Raw genomic sequence first — 24,366 nt, 5'->3', positions numbered from 1 at the left:
TGAAGACAGATGTCTCACTCCAGGGGTGATGGGCCCCGTGCAGGCGGGATAGGATAGGAAAGCTGATGAATGCGATCGAAATTGAGGAATCGTCCAGGTGACTTGAGGTTGAGGTTGCACGCCAAGCGGGATGAGTCAGCAGAGTCTGGGCCAAGCAGGCCTGACTAAGCAGGGTGTCAGACTTCCCCTCCACAAGCAGTGATATCACTAGGTAGTACTAGTTAGTAGTAAGTTATTGCTGGAAACTATGTCAAGAGTATTATATGATATTATTATTATTATATTATTGATTCACCGTGTAGTAAGTTAACTAAGCTAAGCTGCATCTTCTGGATAGGTAATTAAATAATAATAATAATAACTGAACTGAACTAACTAGTTATTGCTGATGGACTGCAAGATTAATTACCGGCTGGCATTACAGGCTGTGACGCTACCTTTGCTTAATTAATACAGTCTTCGATGCCGACTGCTTCACCGGGAGCTTCCCTCTTCTGCCCCGCCATCGTATGAGTTCGCATCTCGCGATTCCATTTCATATTGGCAGCGTTGAACACAGTCACCACCACGAGATAGCCCGTATGTGGCATCAATCGGTAGCGACAGCATCGCGCGACTCTGTAGATTTATAATATCAGCGTCTTTTCTTCCATTCTCCCCCGTCCAGCGGCCAGACAGCCGGACCACAGTACTCCTGCTGCCCCGCCCCAACCGGCCGTCCCACCATGACGGAACGTTCACCGTAACGCCGTACAGAGCGAAAAGAACCGTACCGGCAACGGACGAGGCTCGTCTTGCTCCGTCATCAGCCCCCCCGAGCGTTTAGTTATTCCTTTTCTTCTGCTCCCTCCTCCGCTCACTCCCTCTCTCTTTTTTTTCTTCAGGCCTTTTCTCTCCATCCTCATCATCATCCCATCTCCCATTAGACCCCCTCCGCGTTTCTGTAGAGTGACTCTGCAGCATCTGCGACTCGAACCTCCCTGTGGAAGCTTGCATCTGGATTAACATATTCTGTCGTCATGGCTGACCAAGCTACGTGAGTACTTCCCCGCCGTCCCTCGACAAATACCCCGCGGTGTGTCACATCAATCCAGCAGTGCAGAACGCCGCAAGACAAGTCCGTGCAAGCTCCCAATGCTTCTGCAACGGGTTCAGCATGAGCTGCGGTAGTCATTGTAGATGCTGTGAATGCTGTGGCTCCGGGGCAGCGTCGTCATGCTACCCGGGTCCTCCATGCTCTCGGATTTATTGACATGAGGACATACGGCTGACTATAGCGCCCGTCTTGCCGGCATCAATGTCGGCATCCCGGCGCCGTATCCCAGTGGTGATTTCGGCCTCATCGGTCTGGCCGTCATGGGTCAGAACCTGATCCTGAACGCCGCTGACCACGGCTTCACCGTCGTCGCCTACAACCGTACCGTTGCCAAGGTCGACCGCTTCCTCGAAAACGAGGCCAAGGGTAGGTGGACTGATAGCCCAGATCTCCCCCTGTCCTGCGGAGCTGACACCCCCGACAGGCAAGTCCATCATCGGTGCTCACTCCGTCGCGGACTTGTGCGCCAAGCTGAAGAAGCCTCGCCGCATCATGCTGCTGGTCATGGCTGGTAAGCCCGTCGACGACTTCATCGAGCAGATTCTGCCCCACATTGAGAAGGGAGACATCATCATCGACGGTGGTAACTCCCACTTCCCCGACTCCAACCGCCGTGCCAAGTACCTGGCTGAGAAGGGCATCCGTTTCGTCGGCACCGGTGTCTCCGGAGGTGAGGAGGGTGCCCGTTACGGTCCCTCTCTGATGCCCGGTGGTAACGAGGAGGCCTGGCCCTACATCAAGGATGTCTTCCAGAGCATTGCCGCCAAGAGTGACGGTGAGGCATGCTGTGACTGGGTCGGAGACGAGGGTGCTGGTCACTATGTCAAGATGGTCCACAACGGTATTGAGTACGGTGACATGCAGCTGATCTGTGAGGTGGGTAGACATGGGACATGTATCTGCACGAACTGCGCACTGACATATTCTGCAGGCATACGACATCCTGAAGCGTGGCCTCGGTCTGAGCAGCAAGGAGATGGGTGACGTTTTCGACAAGTGGAACAAGGGTGTCCTGGACTCGTTCTTGATCGAAATCACCCGTGATGTCCTCCGCTACAACGACGACGATGGCACTCCTCTCGTCGAGAAGATCCTTGACAAGGCCGGTCAGAAGGGTACCGGAAAGTGGACTGCCATCAACGCCCTCGACCTGGGAATGCCCGTCACTCTGATTGGCGAGGCCGTCTTTTCCCGTTGCCTCAGTTCCCTCAAGGACGAGCGTGGCCGTGCCAGCAAGATCCTCGAGGGTCCCTCTCCCAAGTTCGAGGGTGACAAGCAGGCCTTCATCGACGACCTCGAGCAGGCCCTCTATGCTTCCAAGATCATCTCCTATGCTCAGGGTTTCATGCTGATCCAGAACGTAAGTGTTGACTGTCATATTCGATCCGGATCATCTGCTGACGCTGTCTTTTTCTAAATAGGCTGCCAAGGAGTACGGCTGGAAGCTGAACAAGCCCTCCATCGCTCTCATGTGGCGTGGCGGTTGCATTATCCGCTCTGTCTTCCTGAAGGACATCACCAACGCCTACCGCAAGAACCCCGAACTCGAGAACCTGCTGTTCGACGAGTTCTTCACCAAGGCCATCCACAATGCCCAGAGCGGCTGGAGAAACGTTGTCAGCAAGGCTGCTCTCTGGGGTATCCCCGTCCCGGCCTTCGCCACCGCGCTGAGCTTCTACGACGGCTACCGCACCAAGGACCTGCCCGCCAACCTGCTGCAGGCTCAGCGTGACTACTTCGGTGCTCACACCTTCCGTATCAAGCCCGAGTTTGCCAGCGCGACCTTCCCCGAGGGCAAGGACATCCACGTCAACTGGACCGGCCGGGGTGGCAACGTGTCTGCCTCGACCTACATTGCTTAAGCGGACAGCCGCACGATGATGCGTTTCACTGGATGAGGACGCAGTCAGCGCGGTCTAACGCATACACCCCGCTCCACCTGCGATGGGTAGTGACATGATGAAAACGGAATTAATTATGGTAAAATTCGAGTACGACTGTTGCGTGTATTTAATTAGATGCAATCATATTGGGTAGCGCGTTCTGGTCTGGGACGCGTCGGATGAAGATCTTCCACGGTAAACGAGATGAACCGGGGGCCATGATGTTTGGCAGTTGTAAGAAATGGTTTCTGGAAGTAAAAAGCTAGCTGAATGAATGAAGCTCCGATTCTCTTGTAATCATGGAAGCTGATAATAATAATATTTATTATAATCATAATGTATTTTATTGCCTTTGACCCGTCGAAAGTCGGGGTGAATGAATGAATGCATCGGCGGATGCGCTAGTCTGCATCGGGACACCTGGTCCAACATCGAAACGTCCGCAGTTCCCATCATTATTACTACGTTGGTCCAACATCCTCCTGCCGACCTCACGATCCTTCGCAGCGGCACGGATATCGGTGGCCCCCGGAAGGCATCTTGTTCTTCTTCCTTTTTCTTATGTGCAGTGCTGGTTTCTATTAGCCTTCTGGTTCTTGTTTCTTTGTTGTGCCATTCAATCGTCGCTCTTTTTAGCTTAGGTGCTCATCTGATTCACTGCCCCCCCTTTTGCAGGTGCTCCAGGGACAGCAGGCAACCTCCAGTTAAGGTGCAGAGATAGGGAGCTCTGTCTACTGGAGTATTTCCAGGAGGACGCTAGACGAAGGATATACGAGGCTTGTTAGGTTTCGAAGCGGCGGCATCTCTCGTCCCAGTGCGGATCTCTATGGTGTGAGACCGACAGCTGTCATCGGGCTTTTGACCAAGTGATATTGTTTCTTTCCGGCGGATTGGCCATCTTATTGGACCTGTCCTCGCTTGTCGGTATAGAGCTGGTTCTGGAGACATTCCAATGGCGGAAAACAAGCGGCAGAGTGTCGGAGGGAAGCCGCAAGCGCAGGCACCAGCTGTGGCTGCCGCAGGCCCTGGCGTTAATGCGGCCATGGTGCCCTTAGATGTGGCATTGAGCGGTGCAATCGGTGCGCGGTAAGTCTACATCCTTGATTTCGTGGGCAGTTGACGTATCAGAAACCTCCCCGCGTGTCTCAACTTGCGCATGCGGAGAATGGGATATGCTTCGATTACTGACAAGTTGACATAGTGTCCGTATCACCACCGCGCCTCCAACGGCTTCTACCCTGGAAGGTATCCTCTTCACTACTGATCCTATCACGAACCTCGTCGCCATCAATACGTCCACGCCTCCTCCCACCCCAATCAACGCCTCAAATGCCAGCCTAGCCGGTGACTATCATATCATCCCGGTGTCTCGAATCCAGTCCTTCCAGCTCCTATCCCTGGCTCCATCTTCCACTAGCTCCGATGGACCCTCGTTCACGGATGCTTACCCTCCGCTCCATGCCCTGGACCTCCGTGCTCTGAAGACCCGTGAGGCGAACGCTGTCGCGAAGCTCCAGGAGCGGGAGGCGCGACGGGGCAAAGGAGTGAGTCGAGAGGCGCAAGATCTCTTCGATGCGTTCAGTCGGACGATGCCTGCCAGGTGGGACGGCACCAGCATAGTCGTCGCTGATGCGGTCGTGATTTCCAAGCCCTACACGGTGGATCACTGCCGGCCATTGGTAGCAGGGGATGTAGCCGCGCTGGCACGAGTTCGTAAAGTTGTATGTATACCTCGTCCCTTGCGGTACTTATATGAAGTCATGCTAATTATATGCCCCCGAACAGCTCGAGATGGAGCGTAAAAAGATTGAACTCCGCAACGCCAGTGCTGCGATTGGAAACTCGAACAACTTTCCTCGGAACGCGGGCGCAGCACGAGGTGTCCCGAACAAGGATTCACGGAATTCTATTGCTGGGGGGAACCATGCGGGCGCTGCGGCAGGATCCGGAGCTGTTGGGCAGAGAAAAGGTGGATGATCTCACAGGTATAAGATCGACAGGCACCGAAGGCTACTTTGCAGAGGTCTGGGCGCCGAAGTCAGTGGAAGGGCGATATGCAATATCAGACCAGCTTTGCTGCTGCTGAGTTTGGGGCAGCGTGAGATCCCAGACACCGTGGGGTCAATTGCAAACCTGACGCAGAACTTGAGACTAGAAATGGATGAGAGTTCTGGGACGGGAATAGCAGGTGATCATGCTTGGATCATGTCGGATCGCCATCATGAAGGAATGTCTTATGTATAAGGGAACGCCAACAGGGTTATGCAATCCATGAGGACCCGGAGAACTCAGGTGCAGGACAGGACCTTTTGTCTAGGTAACATATCAATGAAAAATATAACTAGTGAATATTTATTCGTTCGTAGATGGAGTCAACTATGCAACTCAAGTAATCCGACAGCCATAACCCATCTAGAACAAACTGACACTTGAATACACTATCACATGAACAATTATCAACCTCCTCCTTCCTATCAACCCAACCCGGTCCCAAATACAGCATATCAGACATCTACACTGTACACATCAGTAATACAAATTTAAACAAAGAAAAAGACACTATCCCACTCTCCCACGTCCCTCCCTAAGTTTTAACAATGCAGAACAATTCCCCCACGCCTCCCCCCCCCCCACGATATATAAACCTTAAATCAGAACACCACGTACGGTAAATAATATTTATTACACCACTCCACCCCCCGGCGTACTGGGAACAAAACTAGACGAAACGACGCATTACCTCTAGTGTAGTATGAAATAGAAGGAACTAGAATCAGCAAGATTCCGAATAACATTACTCGTAACTTATGGTATGATGGGTACCGGATTCGATTCGATTCGATTCAATTGCCTTGTCTGGTTGCCAAAAGGGGCGGAATTAAAAAGGGGAGGGGTGGGGGGGTAGTTAATAGCTGACAGCGTGTAAATGGTAGAGTAGAGTAGAGTATGATAAGATATGAGTATGGACATGATTTATTAATTTATGTTGATAGTGACTATGGTAGTATATCTATCTATTCAGATGTTTAATATTTGTAGGGAGTATTATGTGTAGTTAGTACAGTATTCTGAGAAAGTAGTCCAGAACTCTCTTTACTTGTTTAGTGGTAGTTATACACAGCTGATGCAAGTTAGGCTTCAGAGATCCGATGTCAGGGTGACGTGTGACCTGATGCAATGTCGCGCTTTGTCCGTGGATTGAGATGAAATGGAAGAAACTGGAACTCTTGTTCGAGGTAGATGTTTATCTCTACGATATGATATAATAGGTGATATAGAGATCCTTTTATTGCGATACTATCCTGTGAGGCAATGTCTAGTTAGCTTATTTCGCGATAAGAGAGAAGACTCCTATTGCGTCATCCCGAATTCTATCTGGCATTGTCTGCTGTCAAACCGCAATGAAGGGTTAGGTTAGCTCATTCTAGCATCTATTCTAGCAATCGGTTGTGTTTCTTTTCTTCGATATTCTCAGATGCTGAAGTTAAGGACTCGGAATGCATTAGTACGTTCTGGCCTGTAAGCTGTAGATTAGTAAACAATCAAATGGACGACACAGCATATTATAAAGACCTTTCCAAGTCGGACTACAGACATCCGGGCACGATCTTCCGAAAGATCTTAAATCGGACCGATTCTCGTCTGGTTTCCGCCCCCTGCGATGCCGTGAGCTTCCGCGACCCTCTCAGATGGCAAGCCGGTTCCATAGGTTACACTGGAATCACTTTAGATACTGGCCTGGACCGGACGGCACCGTCAGCCGGCCTTGGACGCATGCAAGAGATATCAAATGGCACAGTGGTTCGTGTCCCGCAGCATTGTCGAACAAAGAAAAAGGCTCTTGCAGCAGCCAGTAGGATCTGTGCCAACACCTAGGCGGACGCTGACATTTACTTAAGCTCACGCAAGCCACAGGTCAGTTACCTTGGTACGGGGCCTGTGTTGAGTTTTGAATAAAGGCTTGTTATAGACCTGGAAAGAGGTTAGTGTAACATGGGACGACCTCATACCTGTACAATGGTCCGCGGGAGACCCGACCAAACTCTCCTCACTAGATACCGGCTGGCGCATGGCAGATCCAGGATAACTCGAAAGCCTATCCTGGAACCGAGCCACGAGCAGTCTCCTATTCATGGGGCCGTCAAGGGACCACTATTCTTGGACATACTTATTGTTATCCAGTGGTGTTCCAAACGCTGGATCCCCTACGCCATGGAATGACGAGACTTCTGGCCAGTAGGGAAACGTTCACAAAGTATTATAGACGTCTAATAGCTTTTATAGTCCTGGAGAGAGCCATGTCGATCTAGTGAAGTACTGAAGTATGCTGGAGGGTGTGATCTGGCCCGGCAGCCATGCTCTGGTACATTATCCAAGGCCGTAGCTGAAGAACCAGAAGATGCAAACGACAAGATTGTCAAGGCTTCTAATCCTCACCGCCGCCCCTTCCTAGGTTGATTGCCGCGCTGACGCATGCTAGATGACTGAAAGCTTGGGGTGCATTTCCCATCTGTTCTCCCGAGACGGCCACTTCTTCAGAGAACATGCCCAGATGATTGGCAAAAGAGAGAACATTGTCGAAGTGTGCCAGAGCGGTCTTTTGGAGGTTTGCATAACTCGGGATACTGGAGTGGTATTTTGCGGCCTGGGATGCCAAAAGTTAGTTACGACAACTTGCAGCAGCTCCCTCGAGATTACTTACGCGGATCATGCACTCAATGGCCCAGAAAGTGATCATAATGAAGGCACCTTCTCGCCCGCCAACGCCTGTCGAGATTCACACACAAGTCAGAAGAAATACATTGTTGTAGCCAGATGCGACGAAGCTACAGCCTCGTAGGGCTGAGAAAGCCACCCATCACACGAGCTCGGTTTAGAAAGAAGCTTACCATCGTTGGCCTTAGTATGGTCATATCTGAACACCATTCTTGCACTTGTCAGACCGCCCTTCTCCGGCGGTGCCAAAATTTTCTCCAACGTGCTCAGGAAGCGGTTGTCATTAGCTGGCAGGAAGAACACGAGCGGCATGATCAAAAGCGCAGCGTCCAGGACGGCCTTGTTCTCGTAGCTCTGGCAGAAGTAGCCTTCCTCCTTGTTGTAGCCTTTCTCCATGATCTCATCGTACAGCTCATCGCGAACCCGCAGCCACTCGCCCCGGTCAGGGCAGGGAAGACTGGAGCGCTTATCAGCCAGGCGCAGTGCACGATCCAGAGCGACCCATAACAGGACCTTGGAGTAGACGAAGTTCTGTGACATACCACGAACTTCCCAGATGGACATGTCCTTCTCATGGCGGACGTCCACGACGTAGTTGACCATGCGGCGGACCGCCAACCATTGATCGTAAGAGATCGGATTTCCGTGCTTATTATACAGATAGATACTATCGAGAAGCTCGCCATAGATATCAAGCTGGGTGTGGAAAGCTGCCGCGTTACCGATTCTCACCGGCCGGCTTCCTTTGTAGCCCTCCATGTGAGTGAGCTCTTCCTCGGGGATTTCGTACTCGCCCCTGATCGTGAACATGATTGGAAGAAACGGTCGATGGCCTTCAAACAGGACCTGGGCGCTTTCTGATGGAAAGATCCGATCGAAGATGAAGGAAATATAGGACTCCGCCTCCTCATCGTAGCCCATCTTCAGGAAGACGTACAGGGTGAAAGACGTATCACGGACCCATGAATAACGATAATCCCAGTTACGGGTACCACCTATATTTTCAGGCAGTGAGAAAGTTGGTGCCGCTACGATAGCCCCTGTAGGCCTATATGTCAACAGCTTCAATACGAGCAAACTCCGCTCGACCTGTTCGCGGTAGTGACCTCTGAAGGTGCACTTCCTGGTCCAGTCGGTCCAGTAGTCAAAGGTCTCTTGCTCCAGCCTATTGAGGTAAGGGCCCACGATGTTCTCGCCCGGGATGGCCTTCTCAGGACTGTGGACGACAAACGTGATGGACTGGCCTTCGCTGATATGGAACTTGGCAGAGAGCCCGCGCCCGTTTATTCCAGGCCGGTTCTGCATCTCGAAGTGGACCTTGGGAAAACCGGACTGGCCAGGCTCCTTGCTGTCGATAAAGATCTGTACTTGCAACCTTTCCGAGGGGCTCTCAAAATGGATTGTTTGGAGACGATGGTTGGCGACGTCGTCGTTCAGGCTGCAGCGAGCGATGTGAGAGTCGCGCGCATAGTTGAACGCGGGGAACAGCTCGGCTTCCACGTCCATCGATCCTCTGCCGCATTCGACTTTGCGGATCACGCCCGAATGGCGTAGACCCGATTTGAAAAGATTGGCGCCTGCCTCTCTGCAGGGACAGTACCCCGAGAGATGTTTATCGGACTGGGGCGACTTGTGGGACGAGACGGGGAAATAGTCTAACAAGTTGATGACCCCAGTCTCGTCGATCCAACGGGTTTCGAGCATGTTGGTGTAAGGGAGATACCTCTGCTTCCCGATTGGGGTGAGCTTGGGATCCGGATTGATAGAGAACCATCCGCCTTTGTCCTTATCCAGGAGACGGCAGAAGACTGAGGGCGAATCAAAGACGGGCCAGCACATGAAATCCAGGCTGCCATTCTTGCCAACCAGAGCACATGTGTGCATGTCCCCGATAATGCCATAGTCCTCAATGGCACTGTATCCAGCTTCTTTTGCCATGGCGATCCCGACCGGTCTGGACAGATGGTGATATCATACAGTCGTGGAGGAAGAGACTAGAGAGAGTATGGAGTGATCTCAGCACTAGCAGCGATCTTGCACAGGAGTGGAGTTGGATGGAGCAGCTGGAGAAAGTCGATGCCAGGTTGGCGCGCTCTATTAAACAGAAACCAGCTGCATACGGAGTTGCAATGACCCAATTGCCATGATGACAACAATGATGATGATGATGCCGGCAGCATACCTGAGGTCATGGTGTCGATGGCCGGACAAGACGACCAGAAATGAGCCAGATCCATGGATGAGAGCGTTTAAGGGAACCGTAGACCCAAGGGCCATTGAGTTGCTCTGGAGCTGGCTGGAAGCTCTGCTATGCTGGAATCGGATAACGAACAATAATTAGATAGTAGTTAATTAGATAGAAACTGAGGGGGGTTGACGATTTCATCTGATAGATAGACAAGCGCTAAGAGCGACGGTAAGGAGACGGGTTGAAACACTCCTCACGCGCCCGTCTCTCTCTCTCTCTCTCTCTTTCTCTCTCTCTCTCCCTTTCTGCTTCCTCTCATCTCATCTCCTCAGACGGTGTAGTCCCGTCCTGTCCCTCCCTTGGAATTGATTTCCTTCTTCTCTCTTCTGCGTCTCTCCCTTGTCCACTTGTTTCTTGCCCTGGGTCGATCACTTTTGCCCTGCATCCACGGTCTTCCGCCCGGCGATCAGATCCTGTCCACCGCCTGAAGCTGCCACCCCCGGATCGTCGGCCCCTAGCGTCGCTCGTCTCTCTCTCAGCCGCACTCGAACAGAAGAGACCGGTCAGTCTTCTCTGGCCTGGGAACTCATCTCTGTTCTCTTCCGTGAGGCTGTTTCGCTGGATCCAGCTTGCTTGCTTACTTACTTACTTTCTGTGTTCGACACCTGAGGGCAGCGCTGGTGGTGACCGTGTCGTGGCCGCATCAGATCGGTGGCTGCCCGACAGACGGGACGGATTCATTCACGCGACCTTGGAGGACGGACTTCATCTCCACGAGCCAGCTGACACTCAGACTGACCGTCTCTACGGTACCTACGATTGCCCCCCGCTGTTGCCATTCCCCAATGGGGCCGTTGATGTTCTAGAGATCCAGATAGACTCAGGCAGCCAGGATGGGATTGTCCCCGTCGGGGAGTAGCCACCACAGGCGGCGGAGTTCGGTGCTGACTGGAGGGCCCTCCCAATACCGGCCAGTCAACGCGGAACCCCAGGAGGACAGTCCCAGATTCACTTACGGGGATGGAGATGCCTCCAGGATGGAGGAGCAGAAGCCGCTGACGGCGGACCGCAGAGATTCGTCGGATCTGTCGTCGATTGCGGAGAGTGAGGAATTGACGCTGTCCGATGACGATCAGGATGATGAGGAGATGGGCCTGACGGCCAAGGAACGCAGCCACAGGCGACTGAAGAGGAAAAAGCAGCGCAGGCACTTGGACGCTCGAATCGCGGGCGTGAAGGCATCAAAGCAGGAGTCGTTGGCGGACAAGAACGTCGTCAAAAGATTGCTTATCAATGCATCTCTGATCAGCTTGTGGTACCTCTTTTCGCTCTCCATATCCATTGTAAGTTGCTTCCGGTTTCCGCAGTCTTTCCAGGCATGATACTGATCTGACCAACTCTTCCCCTACAGTATAACAAATGGATGTTCTCGGAGGATAAGGTTGTCTTTCCCTTTCCTCTCTTCACCACCAGTCTGCACATGCTGGTCCAATTCACCTTTTCGTCCATTATCCTCTACTTCATACCGTCTCTACGTCCTCAACCTCAGTCCGTTGGAGATGGATCGCACGATACGAAACCGATCATGACGAAACTCTTCTACGCGACGCGACTGCTGCCGTGCGGTACTGCCACATCGCTCGATATCGGGCTAGGCAACATGTCCTTGAAATTCATCTCCCTCACCTTTCTCACGATGTGCAAATCATCCGCCCTCGCATTCGTCCTCCTATTCGCCTTTGTCTTCCGCCTTGAAAGGCCTTCCGTCAAACTGATCCTGATCATTGCGACCATGACTGCAGGTGTCGTCATGATGGTCGCCGGTGAGACAGCGTTCAATGCCCTCGGGTTTGCGTTGGTCATCGCCTCTGCCTTCTTCTCCGGGTTCCGATGGGGCCTGACTCAGATCCTCCTTCTCCGACACCCTGCGACATCAAATCCTTTCTCGACGCTGTTCTTTCTGACGCCCATTATGTTCGTTACGCTGATTCTGATTGCGTTGGCCGTAGAAGGTCCTCATGACGTTATGGGAGGCTTCGCGGCCCTCGCGGCTGCACATGGGACTGTGGGGGGTGTTTTGCTCCTCATATTCCCGGGCGTGCTCGCATTCTGCATGATCGCCTCCGAATTCGCGCTCCTCAAACGATCGTCTGTCGTTACCTTGAGTATCTGCGGTATATTCAAGGAAGTGGTCACCATTAGTGCCGCTGGTGTCATCTTCCACGACAAACTAACCCCCGTCAACGTGTCCGGTCTGATTGTGACCATTGCCAGCATCGGCTCTTACAATTACATGAAAATATCTGCGATGCGTCAAGAGGCCCAGAAGAATCTGGAACGCGGTCAGCATCGCGGTTCCGATGCCTCCGGCCGTTCAGTGCGACGCCGTATGAGTACTGGTAGTACCCTGGAGGTTGGGACAGCAAGCGGTAGATACAAGTCCATTGGTAACTCTGAGGGGCATGGCGACACCTTTTCTCCGGTCAGCGACAGCGGCAGACCAGAGCGTCACTCCTTCAGTATTCGAGCCAGTGGCACAAGCAATGTACCGAACATAATCTCTGCACCTGCGACCAGCATGGGGGATCATTTTAACCTTGGGCAATCTTTTAACAACGAAGACCCTGAGCGCCATCCGCATCGTGATCAGCATGACTCGAGCCATCGGAGTCGCTCCGCCTCTGCCTCGTCAGGCTCATCTTCGTCCTCGTCTTAGATGGGTGGGCGAATTCACTTTTTTTATACCGTTCGACTGATTATACCCCTGTCAAGATCATGAGTGTGGTAGATCCGTGCTGTTACCTGCAGTCCCCCTTTTTCCTTGTTCTTCATATCGCCCGTACCTTCTAGTAAGGGTGGGATATGATGCCCGATCTCGACCCAGGGCTCTTATTACTGCATTTGCTTATTGCTTTCTTTTTTGGCATATCCTGTCGATTCCTTTTGTTACTGTCTCCAGATGATACCTCGCGGGTTTTCTTTTACACCAAAATGTTTAGTATGTGCAGCAGTCTAGTGCACATTAGAAGAACAGATGAACTAGATACCTGGGCCGCTAGACATGCTAAGTGGCACCATTTTTCCAGACTAACTCTCCTCTCGTGCAATGTGGTATGCCACAATCATATGTATATTCCGCGTGGTACTGTCGCAAAGAGTCTGAACAGTCCCGCAGCCAGCCAATTAGGGCTTATACCGGAAAGTTGTGATGGTACCATTGGCAGACTTTTGTTCAATATACAGTTATGCAAGCGTTCTAAATTATGACAGCCGTTTACAGTTCTACGATCTCTCAAGTGTGGATGTGCGTAGATGTATGCAACCCAACTTTTATCTAACGTAGTCCAACATCCCACTGGCCAGCAGCAAGCGATGAGGATTACTGATAAGGATTACTCCTCTCCGATATCGACCGAATAAGACCTAATTATACAAATACATACAAAGGTGAGAATGAGAAAAGCCTCACTCACTACCACTTTCAGAACCCGACTTCACTTTCTTCCCTCTGGCCTTCCCCTTCGGAGCAGCTTTCATTGCCTTTCCAGCACCTTTCTTCGCATTCCCACTTCCAAACATATCCTCTAGACTCCGTTGATTCTGCTTCTCAAGTTCCTTTTTCCTCTTCTTCTCATCCGCTTCAAGCTTGCGGTCATATTGGTCCTGAAGCCTTTCTCGTTCCGCGCGTCCTTCCTCAGATAATTGGGCTTCGAGGGTCTTGAATTCGGCACTTTCGGGGTCCATTCCGATCAGAGATTCGAGGAGTTTGATCTCGCGCACCCAGACGTTGTAATCTGGGATAGTGGGTGGGCGCGCACCAACTGGGCGTTTGGACTTTTTGCCCTTTTTGGACTTGGTATCTTCTGCTTCGCTCTCTTCGGCGCAGGAATCGTGGGTTGGTTCTTCACTTGCTTCGGGGACTGCTGTGGTCTCGCCCGAGGGGAGGTATGAGGGATCGGGTCTATCGATGGGTGTTTCAAGGATCATGGGCAGTCCTTCGAAGCGTTTCTCATTCATGACGTTGTGGAAGGCTCGCAGACCGAGGAATCCTGTTCCGATGTTTGCGTGGAGATCGCGCTTGCTGCCGCGGGGAGCTTTAGAGTCGTTTAGATGCAAGGCACGAAGGTATTTGAGGCCGATGAGGTCGTCGAATTCTTTCATGAAGGCTTGGAATCCAGCGGGGGAAACCAAGTCGTAGCCTGCTGCGAAGCTGTGGCAGGTATCCACGCAGATGCCGATGCGATCATGGTATTTCTCGGGAATCAAAGCTATTAAGTCGCGGAAGTCACTGAGATTGCTTCCAATGGTCGTTCCATGTCCGCACATCGTCTCGAGGACGGGGATGACGGTCTTTGTGGCTGAGAGGGCGTTTGTGAGCGCCTCGGCGAGGCGAGAAAGTGCTGAGGAAAGGGTGCTCTGGTTTGCTGAGCCGGGACTGCATAGGGTGTCAGTTGAGAGATACTCAAGCGATGAAGAGGCTAGCGGGCTCCGTAATACTATACTAACTGGAAATTATAGAGTTTGATGCCGAGATCCTCGCAACGCTGTAGATCTTCCAGGAACGAGTCATATCCTTGTTTGGCTTTTGCCTTGTTTTCCTGAGCCAGGTTGACAAGGTAGGAACCGTGAGGTAGGACGAATCTGTCTCGGAGGTTAGTATATATTGATTGCAATTACTCTACGAAGAGGGGGATGATATGCGTGGACATACTTTGCAGGGTCGTACTTGTGCTCGACGCACAGCTGTCGAAATGCATCTCTGTGCTCATCTTGCAATGGCGGATTATCCCATTTCCTCTGAGATTTCAGAAACAGAGCGAAGGCATTTCCCCTATACTCCTGATTAGTGATCTCGCAGAGATACAACTGATAAGGACGATTTACCCTATGTGAACACTGTTTGTAACGGCATTTTGGACTCCTATAGAAACACAGCTCAGCCCATGTACATCATGATAAGCCCATATGGGCAATATATACAGATTAAGAAAAAACAGACCTTTCGCAGCACTGACATGGGCACCCACGAACATGCGCAGCCCTTGTGTGCGCGCAGCGAGTGGCATCGCTTCAGCGTCCTTTTCTTCCTTGGTCTTCCTCTTGCGTTTCACCGTTTTCTTGACGACTATCTCCTGTTCCTCTTCCTCTTCCTCCTCCTTTACTTCTTCATCGATCTCTGCGTCCACGTCTTGATCGACGTAGGAGGCCTTTGTCCGTGTTGCCCTTGCCCTCTTGTTTGACTTGACGCTCGCTGACACCTCCGCCTTCTCTGTGACCTCAGCAACAGTCTTTGTCTTTCTCTGCTTTTTCCCTCTCTGCACTGTCCCCGTATCGTCTTCCGTAGGTGTTGCACCGTTGACTTTATCAATGTCTTCGTCGGGAATGATTTCGTTCCCACTCGCTGTAGGGGCCGGAGAAGGCAAATCGGAGGCTAGCGATGTTCTCGATCTCTTGGACCTCCTCAAAGGTGATCCTACTTCTGTTGCGTCCTCGACACCTCGTTTGCTACCTTTTTTTGGTGCATTCCTCTGCATTGCATCAGTTGCGGCCGTTGAGGATTTCGAGCTTGGCGATGGCGACTCCGCGGCGAAACCTGCGCTGCGGGAGGAGCGCGCGGGCATTGCAGGAAGCAATTGTTCAACTCAACATATGGAGACGTATTAATTGTTCTCTGTCATTAGTTCGATCCTGGAAATTAGTAGTGATCTCGAAGGGTAGACAGGCTGTTGGAGTGGATCTGTGGCTGTTCTTCCCTGGTGTTGCGCCCTAGTTATTATTATTAGCTGTATCCAGCGAGTGGCGCGTCTGGCAAGTGTCGCTCGCCGGATATTCACGATTATCTATGTCGAGCAACCAACGTCAGGGCAGAACAGTACAAGTGACCATATGGAACAATTCAGCCTCTGTTTTGTTCAATTAACTAAGTCTCTGCTTTTATAACTAGTTACTAACAGCTATATTCTCCAGTAATTGTCATAGATCATAGAAGCGGCGACCAGCACGTGAGCCGTCACCAGGGCAACGACAGAATGTGTTTATCGCAAGTTTATCGCAAAGACCAACGCCCGTCAGCTTCTCGATCTTCTTCAATTTCTATTCCGACGGCACAATCGACGCTCCTGGACTGGACGACCGCACGATCATCGCAAGTATTTCGATATTCATCAATCCTTTGTTGGCCCTAGTTGTGCGTGAACACCTTTTCGGATACAGCATTGCAAGGAGTTTGTTTTCTGGTCACAGTCAGCCGCCATGTCGGCCTCCGAGGATCTCATCAATTTCGACATAATCGAGGCACAGAAAGAGAACGTTCAGTCATTACCTGGTGGTCGATCAGCTCGAGCGCTCGCACAGATTTTCTCTTCCGGAAGTAGCAGCGATAAACTTGCCTCGCCGTCGCCTAACGAAACAAAGACCCTCAACGATGCCATTCGGCAAGAATATGAAGCCGAGCTTCAAACGATCGACGAGTCGGATGATCCATTGGATATATATGATCGATATGTGAAGTGGACGATGAATGCGTACCCTTCGACACAGGCTACAGCAGAGTCGGGGCTACTCCCTCTCCTGGAACGCGCCACCAAGTCGTTTCTGACATCGTCACACTACAAAAACGACCCGCGTTACCTCCGGCTATGGCTGCATTACATCAGACTCTTTTCTGACTCCCCTCGAGAAGTCTTTGCTTTCCTTGCACGACATCATATAGGCGAGGGACTGGCGCTGTTTTATGAGGAATTCGCTGCCTGGTTGGAGGGCGCCGGAAGATGGACCCAGGCTGAAGAGGTTTACAGACTCGGCATCGAACGAGAAGCCAGGCCAACGGAACGTCTACTCCGTAAATTCAAGGAGTTCCAGATTCGATTCGAGCGTCGAGGCACAGATGGCCCATCCTCGCCGGCTCTTCCTGCTGTCCGTCCAGCGCTGGCCGCTAAGATTGACCCCTTCTCTTCCGCATCAGCTCCCAGTCCTGCTCCGCAAGCACAGCGCTCTTCATCGGGAGTTGGTAGTGCACCAAAAACCAAATCAGGGAAACCTAAGATGGCTATATTTTCGGATGGGGATTCGGCCCCAGCTGCTGCACCCGCTTTGGGCGGGCCGACAAAGGGATGGGAGAGCATCGGATCGCTCCACGAACGTAAGAAGGAGAACACAGTGGAGGCAAAGCCCTGGGCGGGAGAGACTCTGAAAGCTGGCAAGAAAGCGGCTCCGGCTCAGAAGATGACCATTTTCAGGGATCAGGTTAGTTCAGTTCAGTTCTGCCCATTTTCTGACTTCCATATATTTACGATCACAGGACTAATTGGTGGCATGCGTGTCGTTTGCATTTCTGTGTATCCAGTCAAAATCCAATGCACGAGTACAAGATTCAGTAAAGCCCGAAGAGATTCCAGAGCATCACGTAAGGGAGGCGGTCAATCCCCGTACCGGAAGAAGAGAGCGCGTCTTTGTCAACCTTGCAGCAGTATATCCCGATCGCAGAAATCCTAGTTATGAGATCAGTTTTGAAGAACTTAGAGCGATCAAACGCGGATGGATGGATAAGGATTGGAGACAAAAGAGGCCGCTGAAAGAGATATCAGGGAACGCCTCATGCAGGGAGCCGGTGATGGCAGATGATCCGGAGAACTGTCCAAATGGTGCCCTTGCGGCAGACGTCAATAAGCTGGCCATCGAAGAGGATGTTTCTCATCCGGCTACATCATATCTGGAGGGAAAGAGCGATGTAAAAGTCGCAAAGACTAAAAAGATCAAAGTTAAGGAGATAAAGGGGGAGACACAAACCAGTAAGTGAAACGCAACTGCTATCTGTAGTCCCCACCATATGGATATCGAGCTAATATATATCAGTCAAAACCAATCTGGATTCGCCCACAGGTCGGAAGTTGAAGAAGAGGAATGCTTCGGAGCCGACTATGACAATCCACACACGCGCTGCCACGGATGAGATATACAGTATCTTCAACCAGCCTTTGAAAGCCGAGACGGAAGAAAGGAATGACAGTCTCTGTGGTAGTGACTATGAAGATGATGACTATACAAGCGCCGGAGAGAGCACCGCTACTGGCCTTGTTTCTGCAGCGTCTAGTGAATTCGGTGATGATGAGACCGGCACACTGCAAAAGACACACAATGAAGAGGATGAGGGAGAAGAGGAAGAAGACTATGATTACACCCAGGCTGAAAGTGTCGCCGGCAGTGAATGGACAGAATTTTCGACAGGAAGACATGTCCCCAGGCTGTCTAACACGCACGAACACGACGCCGAGAACACTTCCCCTCACGATGCAGAGTACCTATCCTCAGGTGAAGATTCCACTGACGAGCTTCCCTCCTCACGATCAAGATTCGTGCCGCAGATGCCCGAGGACTACGCTCCCCCTTGTGGTACATATCGTGATCCTGCCATCATGGCCCAGAATCGGCTTCCTTTCATGACCCCTATTGTGGAAAGAACTGAATATTCTCTTCCCTCCATGACCGCAGCCAGAAACAACATGTACGATGCGAAGACCCCGTCGAAACCGATGCAGAGCGGTAGCCACACTTCTCCCGGCATGCCAGCTGTTGACAATCTCCTGTTGTCCAGTCCAGTTCAAGCTCTGTCGACGCCACAGAGTCGAGGTCTTGCTTCTGTCCCTGAAGATGAGTCCCCAAGCCCAGCTGCAAAGAGATTCCGACCCAGTCCGCCGAAGAAATCGAAGAAGACTGTACCAGTGGTCCCCATCATCAAAGACGCACAGTGCAATCCTACCGATCGCAACATTCGTGCCACTATTCTGAAGTCTATCGATGTACCTTTGACCAGCTTCGCTGGATATCACGACCACTCCGGAGAGGAAGGCAACCACGCTTCAGACATCCAAAAGTACATCAAAGTCCTTTCAAAGAAACACAAGAGCGGAGACAAGGCAAGCTTCACTGCACCAGTCCTCACCTTCTCTGGCGCCGAGAGAAGCTACATTATCAGGCGTGAGCTCGGAGCCGGGGCGTTTGCCCCGGTATATCTCGCTGAAAGCACTGATGATGCAGATACCTCCTCCGAAAGTGATAGCGAGATCATCAAAGAAAACAAGAAACGGGCCCTTTCGTCTCATAGGGCCAGAAAGCCGAAGCCCTCGACCTGCCGCCACGGATTTGAAGCTATCAAGATGGAGATCGGAAAACCTAACGCGTGGGAATTCTACATGATTCGAATCGCACACGAGCGTCTGAGTGAGTCAGCGGAGTATTCTCGCGCAGCCGACAGCATCGTGCGTGCTCATGAATTGCACTTGTTCAAAGACGAAAGCTTCCTGGTGGAGGACTATCGCGGACAAGGAACGCTGTTGGATCTAGTCAACACGATCCGCAACGAAACAGCCATGGCGGCAGGGACCGCAGAAGCAGGATTGGATGAAGCGCTGGCAATGTTTTTCTCCATCGAGCTCTTCAGGGTGGTTGAAGGACTCCACGCCTGTGGTATCTTGCACGGGGATATCAAGCCGGATAACTGCCTGGTGCGGTTCGATGAGAAGGCCGACCGCAGCTCGTCCACTACAGCGTCTCTTCTTGATCTGGAAGAAGATTTCTCGACGGACCCTCGCGAGATCCACTATTCTCCCAGTGGTCTGTATAACTGGCGCAACAAAGGCCTGACCCTGATCGACTTTGGGCGTGCGATTGATATGCGGGCTTTCCAGCCTTCTGTCCAGTTCATCGCGGATTGGGAGACCGGTGGCCATGAATGCAACGAGATCCGCGAGATGCGGCCTTGGACGTATCAAATCGACTTGTACGGCGTGGCTGGCACTATTCACGCAATGCTGTTTGGCAAGTACATCGAGTCAGTTGCAAACGAAGGTCGCAGGGGTTCCGGCGCGGGCAACAAAAAGTCATATCGTCTCCGGGAGCCCTTGAAACGTTACTGGGACCGCGAGCTATGGAGCGATGTCTTTGACCTTCTTCTCAACCCCGGAGCCGACCGTTGGGTCGAGATGGAGCAGGACGGAACAGAGTCGTCTTCCCAAGGCACCATGCGTCCAGTCCTCCGTTCCATGAAGTACGTCCGTGAGAAGATGGAGGCCTGGCTCCTAGCCAACGCGCACCAGAAAGATCTCGCCCTTCAGATCCGGAAGCTCGAGGCCGTCCTCAGCAAGAAGAAAGAGAAGCTTGAGAAATGATGGCAGTTATGCAACCACTTGTGTACATGTCTGCCAAGATCTCCGCCTTTCGATGACCAGACCCGATAACTAATCCCTAAAAATGATTTTAATTCACGATTCCCCTTCGCCTCAATGATGAATGACACTTAATAAATACCCCTCTTTCATGCACAAATCTCCCGGTTTTCTTCCCAAGACCCTACAAGGCTCCAACCTGGCGTTTTTTTGACTGACTTGTTTCCTTCCTGGTCTCTCTACCAATCGATTTTCACTTTACTTTTTGTCCTTTGGGATTCACAAAACGCATCAATTGCATACCATGCATGTATCACGCAGAAATGGAAATCAACCTTTTCTTTCTTTCTTGTCGTTGATCACATTTCCTGGTTCTGTCACAGGCTTCTTGTTGTGATTTTTCATTAGGGAAGGGAGGGAACACTTGCGATTGATAATTAATTTCCCTTGGCCTGCATGCCATGTTAACTAATTACTACTATACCCCCTTTCCTTTCTACATGCATGGTTTATTTCATGGTCTAGATTTCCAAGTAATGGATTTCCATTTTCCTCTCTTACTCTTAAAGAAGAAGTAAAAAAAGGTTGACATGCATACTCTAGACTCAAGTACCTAGAAAGACGCTAAGCTAATTAACCCCTTCAAGGACCTAGGACCTAATCATTACTCCAGTCCGATCCGATCCAATCCAATCCAGGTAAAAGCGCACGCGTAAATCAATTCGTCAAATGGAGCAGCAGATGCATTTAGAAGTTTCGTCATCATGTAAAAAAAGTGGCATAGATTCATCATGTCAAGAATCGAAGATGGGTTAAAGAGAGACGAGATAGAAGAATAAGAGAAAATAGAAGAAAATATGAAAACAGCGCGTAGGCGAGACAGGCTTGGTAGTGGTTAGCAAGCCGGGAAGTAGTAGTGTTTGTTTGGGGAGATGGTGGATAAGTGCCAGAAAAGCTGGTAAGAGCCATAGTTGTCTAATGAAGAGTGTGAGCTTGTCCATTTGGTTTGGGGGCCATTCATTCAATCCAGTTCATCCGCATCGTCCGTGGAGAGACAGCGTTGAAGGGTCCTCATGAGGTAATATAGCATGGCAATGAGAGCTCGGTCAGACAATGCAAAGTCATCTAGTGATGAACGGATGGAAGAACGGTAAATGGCTCTTCTTCTTTTTTTCTGGCTTTCTGGCGATATCCGCCTTGTATCTGCTGACTGGTACAGCTTGCTAGAGTAAAAAGGAAAATTCGAATGAGTGTCTGTATGTTGGGCCTGAGGCTGGATGGCGAGAGACGAGCAGGTAGACAGTGACGAAAAGACAGCGTACGCTTTGGATCTTTTCCGATTCTCCGATCCGCGCTGGGTAGCGGAGTCGCTCCAGTCAATTCGGTCAATTGTCCCTGCTCGTCTTCGCATTCGCCGAATCCACGCAGAACCGCGGAAAAAGAAAAAAGCGGAAATTTGTTAATGCTTTCGAAAATATCGTTTATATCGTTGATCTCATAATCCTTTAGGTCGTCATAGAGATATCGAGGTCAAAGTAACCGCTTCGGTAAGGATCCGCTTCGTATAAAGACGCGCAGACTTGATTGTTGGCATCTTGATTGCAGCAGCGGGTACCCTGGGATAGAAGCGGAAATGTCTCAGGTTGCGGATTAAAATCCCCTGTACATTAAGTCAAATAAATTTGACCTCCGTCAAAAAAAATCATCATCTTTTTTGTCATTCGTCGAGAAAAATCATATCATTTGATCATATCATCACCGTCGTAATCTGGGTTCCGTAATTAGTCGGAACCGGGGCTGTAAGTCGTTCAAAGTCGTACATTCAAAAAGGAAAATCGTCCGCATCAATGAGTGCCAAATGTGATCGTGGTCAGACTCAAATATTATGGCCACCTGTTCCTAAGGTCGGGCACCGTTTATTTCCGGGTAAAAGGCATGTTGAGAATCTGTCGTCGGATTCGTTCTGCATCTGAAATGCCCTCCTCGGTGGGGTCATAAGGCAATGTACCGAAACTTTTTCGTCCGTCAGACTCGGAGTCCTGGTGGGCAGGTGCACGTCTAGAAGAGAGCGCGCCACCCACGAATGGATCAGAAAGAGAAGGGGCGTGGCGAGGAGATCTGGCTGGAGTATTGATGCGCTTGAGACCATTCAACTCGAAAGGCGAGCCCAACCGTTTGATGGCCTCACCTCCTGGTTGTAACAAGCCGTTTGATTCTGTTGTTGGCTTTGGACTGTGGTCATCCGTTCCAGAGGTTGCCCACGGAGAAACTGGGGAGAATAGCTGGTCTAGTTGTCCCCTGATATTGACGGCTCCAGTCGTGTTTCCTCGGTTTCGAACGCGTACGCGGCGGTGGCCGATGTCCTTTATCTTGCCTTTGTGCAACAGGTCCTGAAGATTGTGATCGATGTCTGATCCGTCCGGAGTGATCTCCTCTTCAAGCTGATATTGAGCTCGCCGCTTTTGCACGCTCGAGAATGATTGGCGTCGCGCAGGCGACCGTAGTCTCGAACCAGTGGCATGGATCGTGTCACGCTGGTTAACGGGAGTCAAGAGACGGGCAGGATGGCGCGAGCGTTCAGGGCCCCAAGTGTGGTACTTGAAAGGCGACCCCAGACGAGGAATAGGACCGGACGGGTCCAGATTGACATTCACGGCGGGCCTAAAACTGTCACTCCTGTCTTCCACTTGAATGGTAGGGGGCACAGGCCGATTGAACACGTTCTCAGACTCGCGCGACGGGTAGCCTTCCGTGACCAGCTGAGAGAGCGGTCCAGGAAGGGAGCTTGAGACCAGAGAAATACCAAGGTCCCGCGTAGCGAATGACGTTGAATTGCCGTGAAGGCCGACCTGGGAGGACTCTCGAGAGCTCCTCGAGAACGGATCGATGAAGGGCGAGGGGCTACGGGACTGCAGCAGCCGCTGATAATGCGGTGCAATCGAGAATTTCCGTCTACATAGTAGCTTGAGCCGTCGACGGGTGGAGGCCTCGGATCTAGGCCACACAGGCTTCGCTTTAGAGGCTTTTGCCGTGGGAGTTGAACTGCCACTCCGCATCTCTGCTGCCACCGCCTGTGTCTCCGCGCAAAAGGTAGCATCATCCGTAGTTGACATCTGGGAAAGCCCTGAACGTTGTGGTCGATCAGACTTGCGCTTGACTCTGGGCCAGGTTCTCCTTGCTTCGCGGGCAACTCGATGAGATACTCCGAGCGGTGGTATGCTGCCTGGTGTCATCTTAAATGGCGTGATCGTCGGGTCTTGGAGGTATATTTGATACGTGTTCCACAGGTGGTTATCCATCTCCACCGTCCATCTCTCCTTCTTCGGGAGCTCTAGAGGCCTTGTGCGCAGAGTGCTAGGCCGGTATGGAGACTCCAAGACCGCTTTTCTGGTCATCTCATATTGGACGAAAGGATCTTCGCTCTCCACACTGGTGCAACTTCCTCCACAGGACGCTTGGGAAGCGGAAGTCTCAATGGAGGACACCGAAGAATCCGAAATGTTAGAGCATGCGGAACTCGGGCGTGCAATCGAGTCACCCAGGCTTTTCGCGTCTGGTTGCCTCCAGCTGCATGTGCTCTGCGAGTCGAGAGGTGAAGCACGGATCTGGGCCGGCGGCGTTCTTAGATCGATCCGTCCACGCGGAGGAACTAGCAGATGATCGCTGGGTACAGGATCAACCGGGGAAGAGAACATTGGCTGAGGATCCCCCGGAGTTGGAACTTCGATTGATGGCAGAGGGATATCAGGAGACTGTAGAGTGGATAGGAGAAAGTCGCGCTCCACACAAGCGAGCACATTGGTTTGTGAGCGGACGCGGGATCTGGGTAAATGGCAAGAGGCGTGGCGAGGGGGAGGGGGAACTGTAGGTTCTGATGGATTTCGTTTAGGGGTCGTTGGGTCGTCAGCCTCTACCAAAGGGAACGTGAAGTTCTTCGGTAGAGTGTGAGAAAGACCATGCGCGTGGTGCGCCATGGTGAGGAGTTGGGGGGTTATCGTAGCTGCGGTTCAGTCCAGTATGATTGATAGATCTGATTCCAAAACCAAGAGCCTAAATTCCAGGTCTCTGTTGAATTGCGTCCAGATCACCAAGATGACTTCGTTATACCGGAAACATCTTGTTGCCAATACTGGGCGATTTCAGCAGGACGATGGCGGTTTACAAGGCCATTGCGATCTAGGAATCTCTGGACTGCGCGTGATGATGTATTGGATGAATCCCGCCGATATCCCCACTGGCGCAACCTTCCGACTTCCACCAGAGGTCTTGGTGGACGGATCGTTGCAAAGACTCAACGTGTTGCGCGTTGTTATTGTCGCG

At 51.5% G+C, this 24,366-nt stretch overlaps 7 protein-coding genes across 7 annotated transcripts; 4 read left to right on the top strand and 3 right to left on the bottom strand.

Moving 5' to 3' along the window:
- Positions 1–1,019: 1,019 nt before the first annotated feature.
- On the top strand, positions 1,020–2,958 carry C8Q69DRAFT_489028 (putative 6-phosphogluconate dehydrogenase Gnd1; the record flags this gene model as incomplete). Its single annotated transcript, XM_028632088.1, has 5 exons — positions 1,020–1,036; positions 1,278–1,462; positions 1,521–1,972; positions 2,028–2,456; positions 2,518–2,958. The coding sequence occupies 5 exons, from the start codon at positions 1,020–1,022 to the stop codon at positions 2,956–2,958; spliced, it is 1,524 nt and encodes a 507-aa protein (XP_028481202.1).
- An 858-nt stretch (positions 2,959–3,816) lies between these two features.
- Positions 3,817–5,099, top strand: C8Q69DRAFT_127151 (anticodon-binding domain-containing protein). The gene is made up of 3 exons (XM_028625267.1): positions 3,817–4,065; positions 4,181–4,700; positions 4,765–5,099. Exons 1-3 carry the CDS (start codon positions 3,932–3,934, stop codon positions 4,954–4,956), a joined length of 846 nt encoding a protein of 281 aa, XP_028481201.1. The 5' UTR covers positions 3,817–3,931; the 3' UTR covers positions 4,957–5,099.
- Positions 5,100–7,405: 2,306 nt separating this feature from the next.
- On the bottom strand, positions 7,406–9,633 carry C8Q69DRAFT_510875 (putative glycosyl hydrolase; the record flags this gene model as incomplete). Its single annotated transcript, XM_028633223.1, has 3 exons — positions 7,406–7,624; positions 7,682–7,746; positions 7,869–9,633. The coding sequence occupies 3 exons, from the start codon at positions 9,631–9,633 to the stop codon at positions 7,406–7,408; spliced, it is 2,049 nt and encodes a 682-aa protein (XP_028481200.1).
- A 1,143-nt stretch (positions 9,634–10,776) lies between these two features.
- Positions 10,777–12,599, top strand: C8Q69DRAFT_489025 (nucleotide-sugar transporter; the record flags this gene model as incomplete). Its single annotated transcript, XM_028632087.1, has 3 exons — positions 10,777–11,226; positions 11,295–12,270; positions 12,307–12,599. 3 exons carry the CDS (start codon positions 10,777–10,779, stop codon positions 12,597–12,599), a joined length of 1,719 nt encoding a protein of 572 aa, XP_028481199.1.
- Positions 12,600–12,973: 374 nt separating this feature from the next.
- On the bottom strand, positions 12,974–15,819 carry C8Q69DRAFT_127033 (apurinic or apyrimidinic site lyase). Its single transcript, XM_028625266.1, has 5 exons — positions 14,883–15,819; positions 14,768–14,804; positions 14,595–14,714; positions 14,390–14,524; positions 12,974–14,318 (listed from the first exon to the last, which is right to left on the bottom strand). Exons 1-5 carry the CDS (start codon positions 15,502–15,504, stop codon positions 13,349–13,351), a joined length of 1,884 nt encoding a protein of 627 aa, XP_028481198.1. The 5' UTR covers positions 15,505–15,819; the 3' UTR covers positions 12,974–13,348.
- A 316-nt stretch (positions 15,820–16,135) lies between these two features.
- On the top strand, positions 16,136–20,049 carry C8Q69DRAFT_409366 (putative checkpoint protein kinase; the record flags this gene model as incomplete). The annotated part of the gene is made up of 3 exons (XM_028628249.1): positions 16,136–17,128; positions 17,229–17,673; positions 17,738–20,049. 3 exons carry the CDS (start codon positions 16,136–16,138, stop codon positions 20,047–20,049), a joined length of 3,750 nt encoding a protein of 1,249 aa, XP_028481197.1.
- A 1,913-nt stretch (positions 20,050–21,962) lies between these two features.
- C8Q69DRAFT_409303 (hypothetical protein) lies at positions 21,963–24,020 on the bottom strand (the record flags this gene model as incomplete). Its single annotated transcript, XM_028628247.1, has 2 exons — positions 21,963–23,159; positions 23,205–24,020. 2 exons carry the CDS (start codon positions 24,018–24,020, stop codon positions 21,963–21,965), a joined length of 2,013 nt encoding a protein of 670 aa, XP_028481196.1.
- Positions 24,021–24,366: the final 346 nt, after the last annotated feature.

The sequence above is a fragment of the Paecilomyces variotii genome (genome assembly GCF_004022145.1).
Source record: "Paecilomyces variotii strain CBS 101075 chromosome Unknown C8Q69scaffold_19, whole genome shotgun sequence".
Classification (NCBI taxonomy): Eukaryota; Fungi; Ascomycota; class Eurotiomycetes; order Eurotiales; family Thermoascaceae; genus Paecilomyces; species Paecilomyces variotii.
The sequence above is the reverse complement of the archived record's forward strand: the minus strand, read 5'-3'. Positions and strand labels throughout refer to the sequence as shown.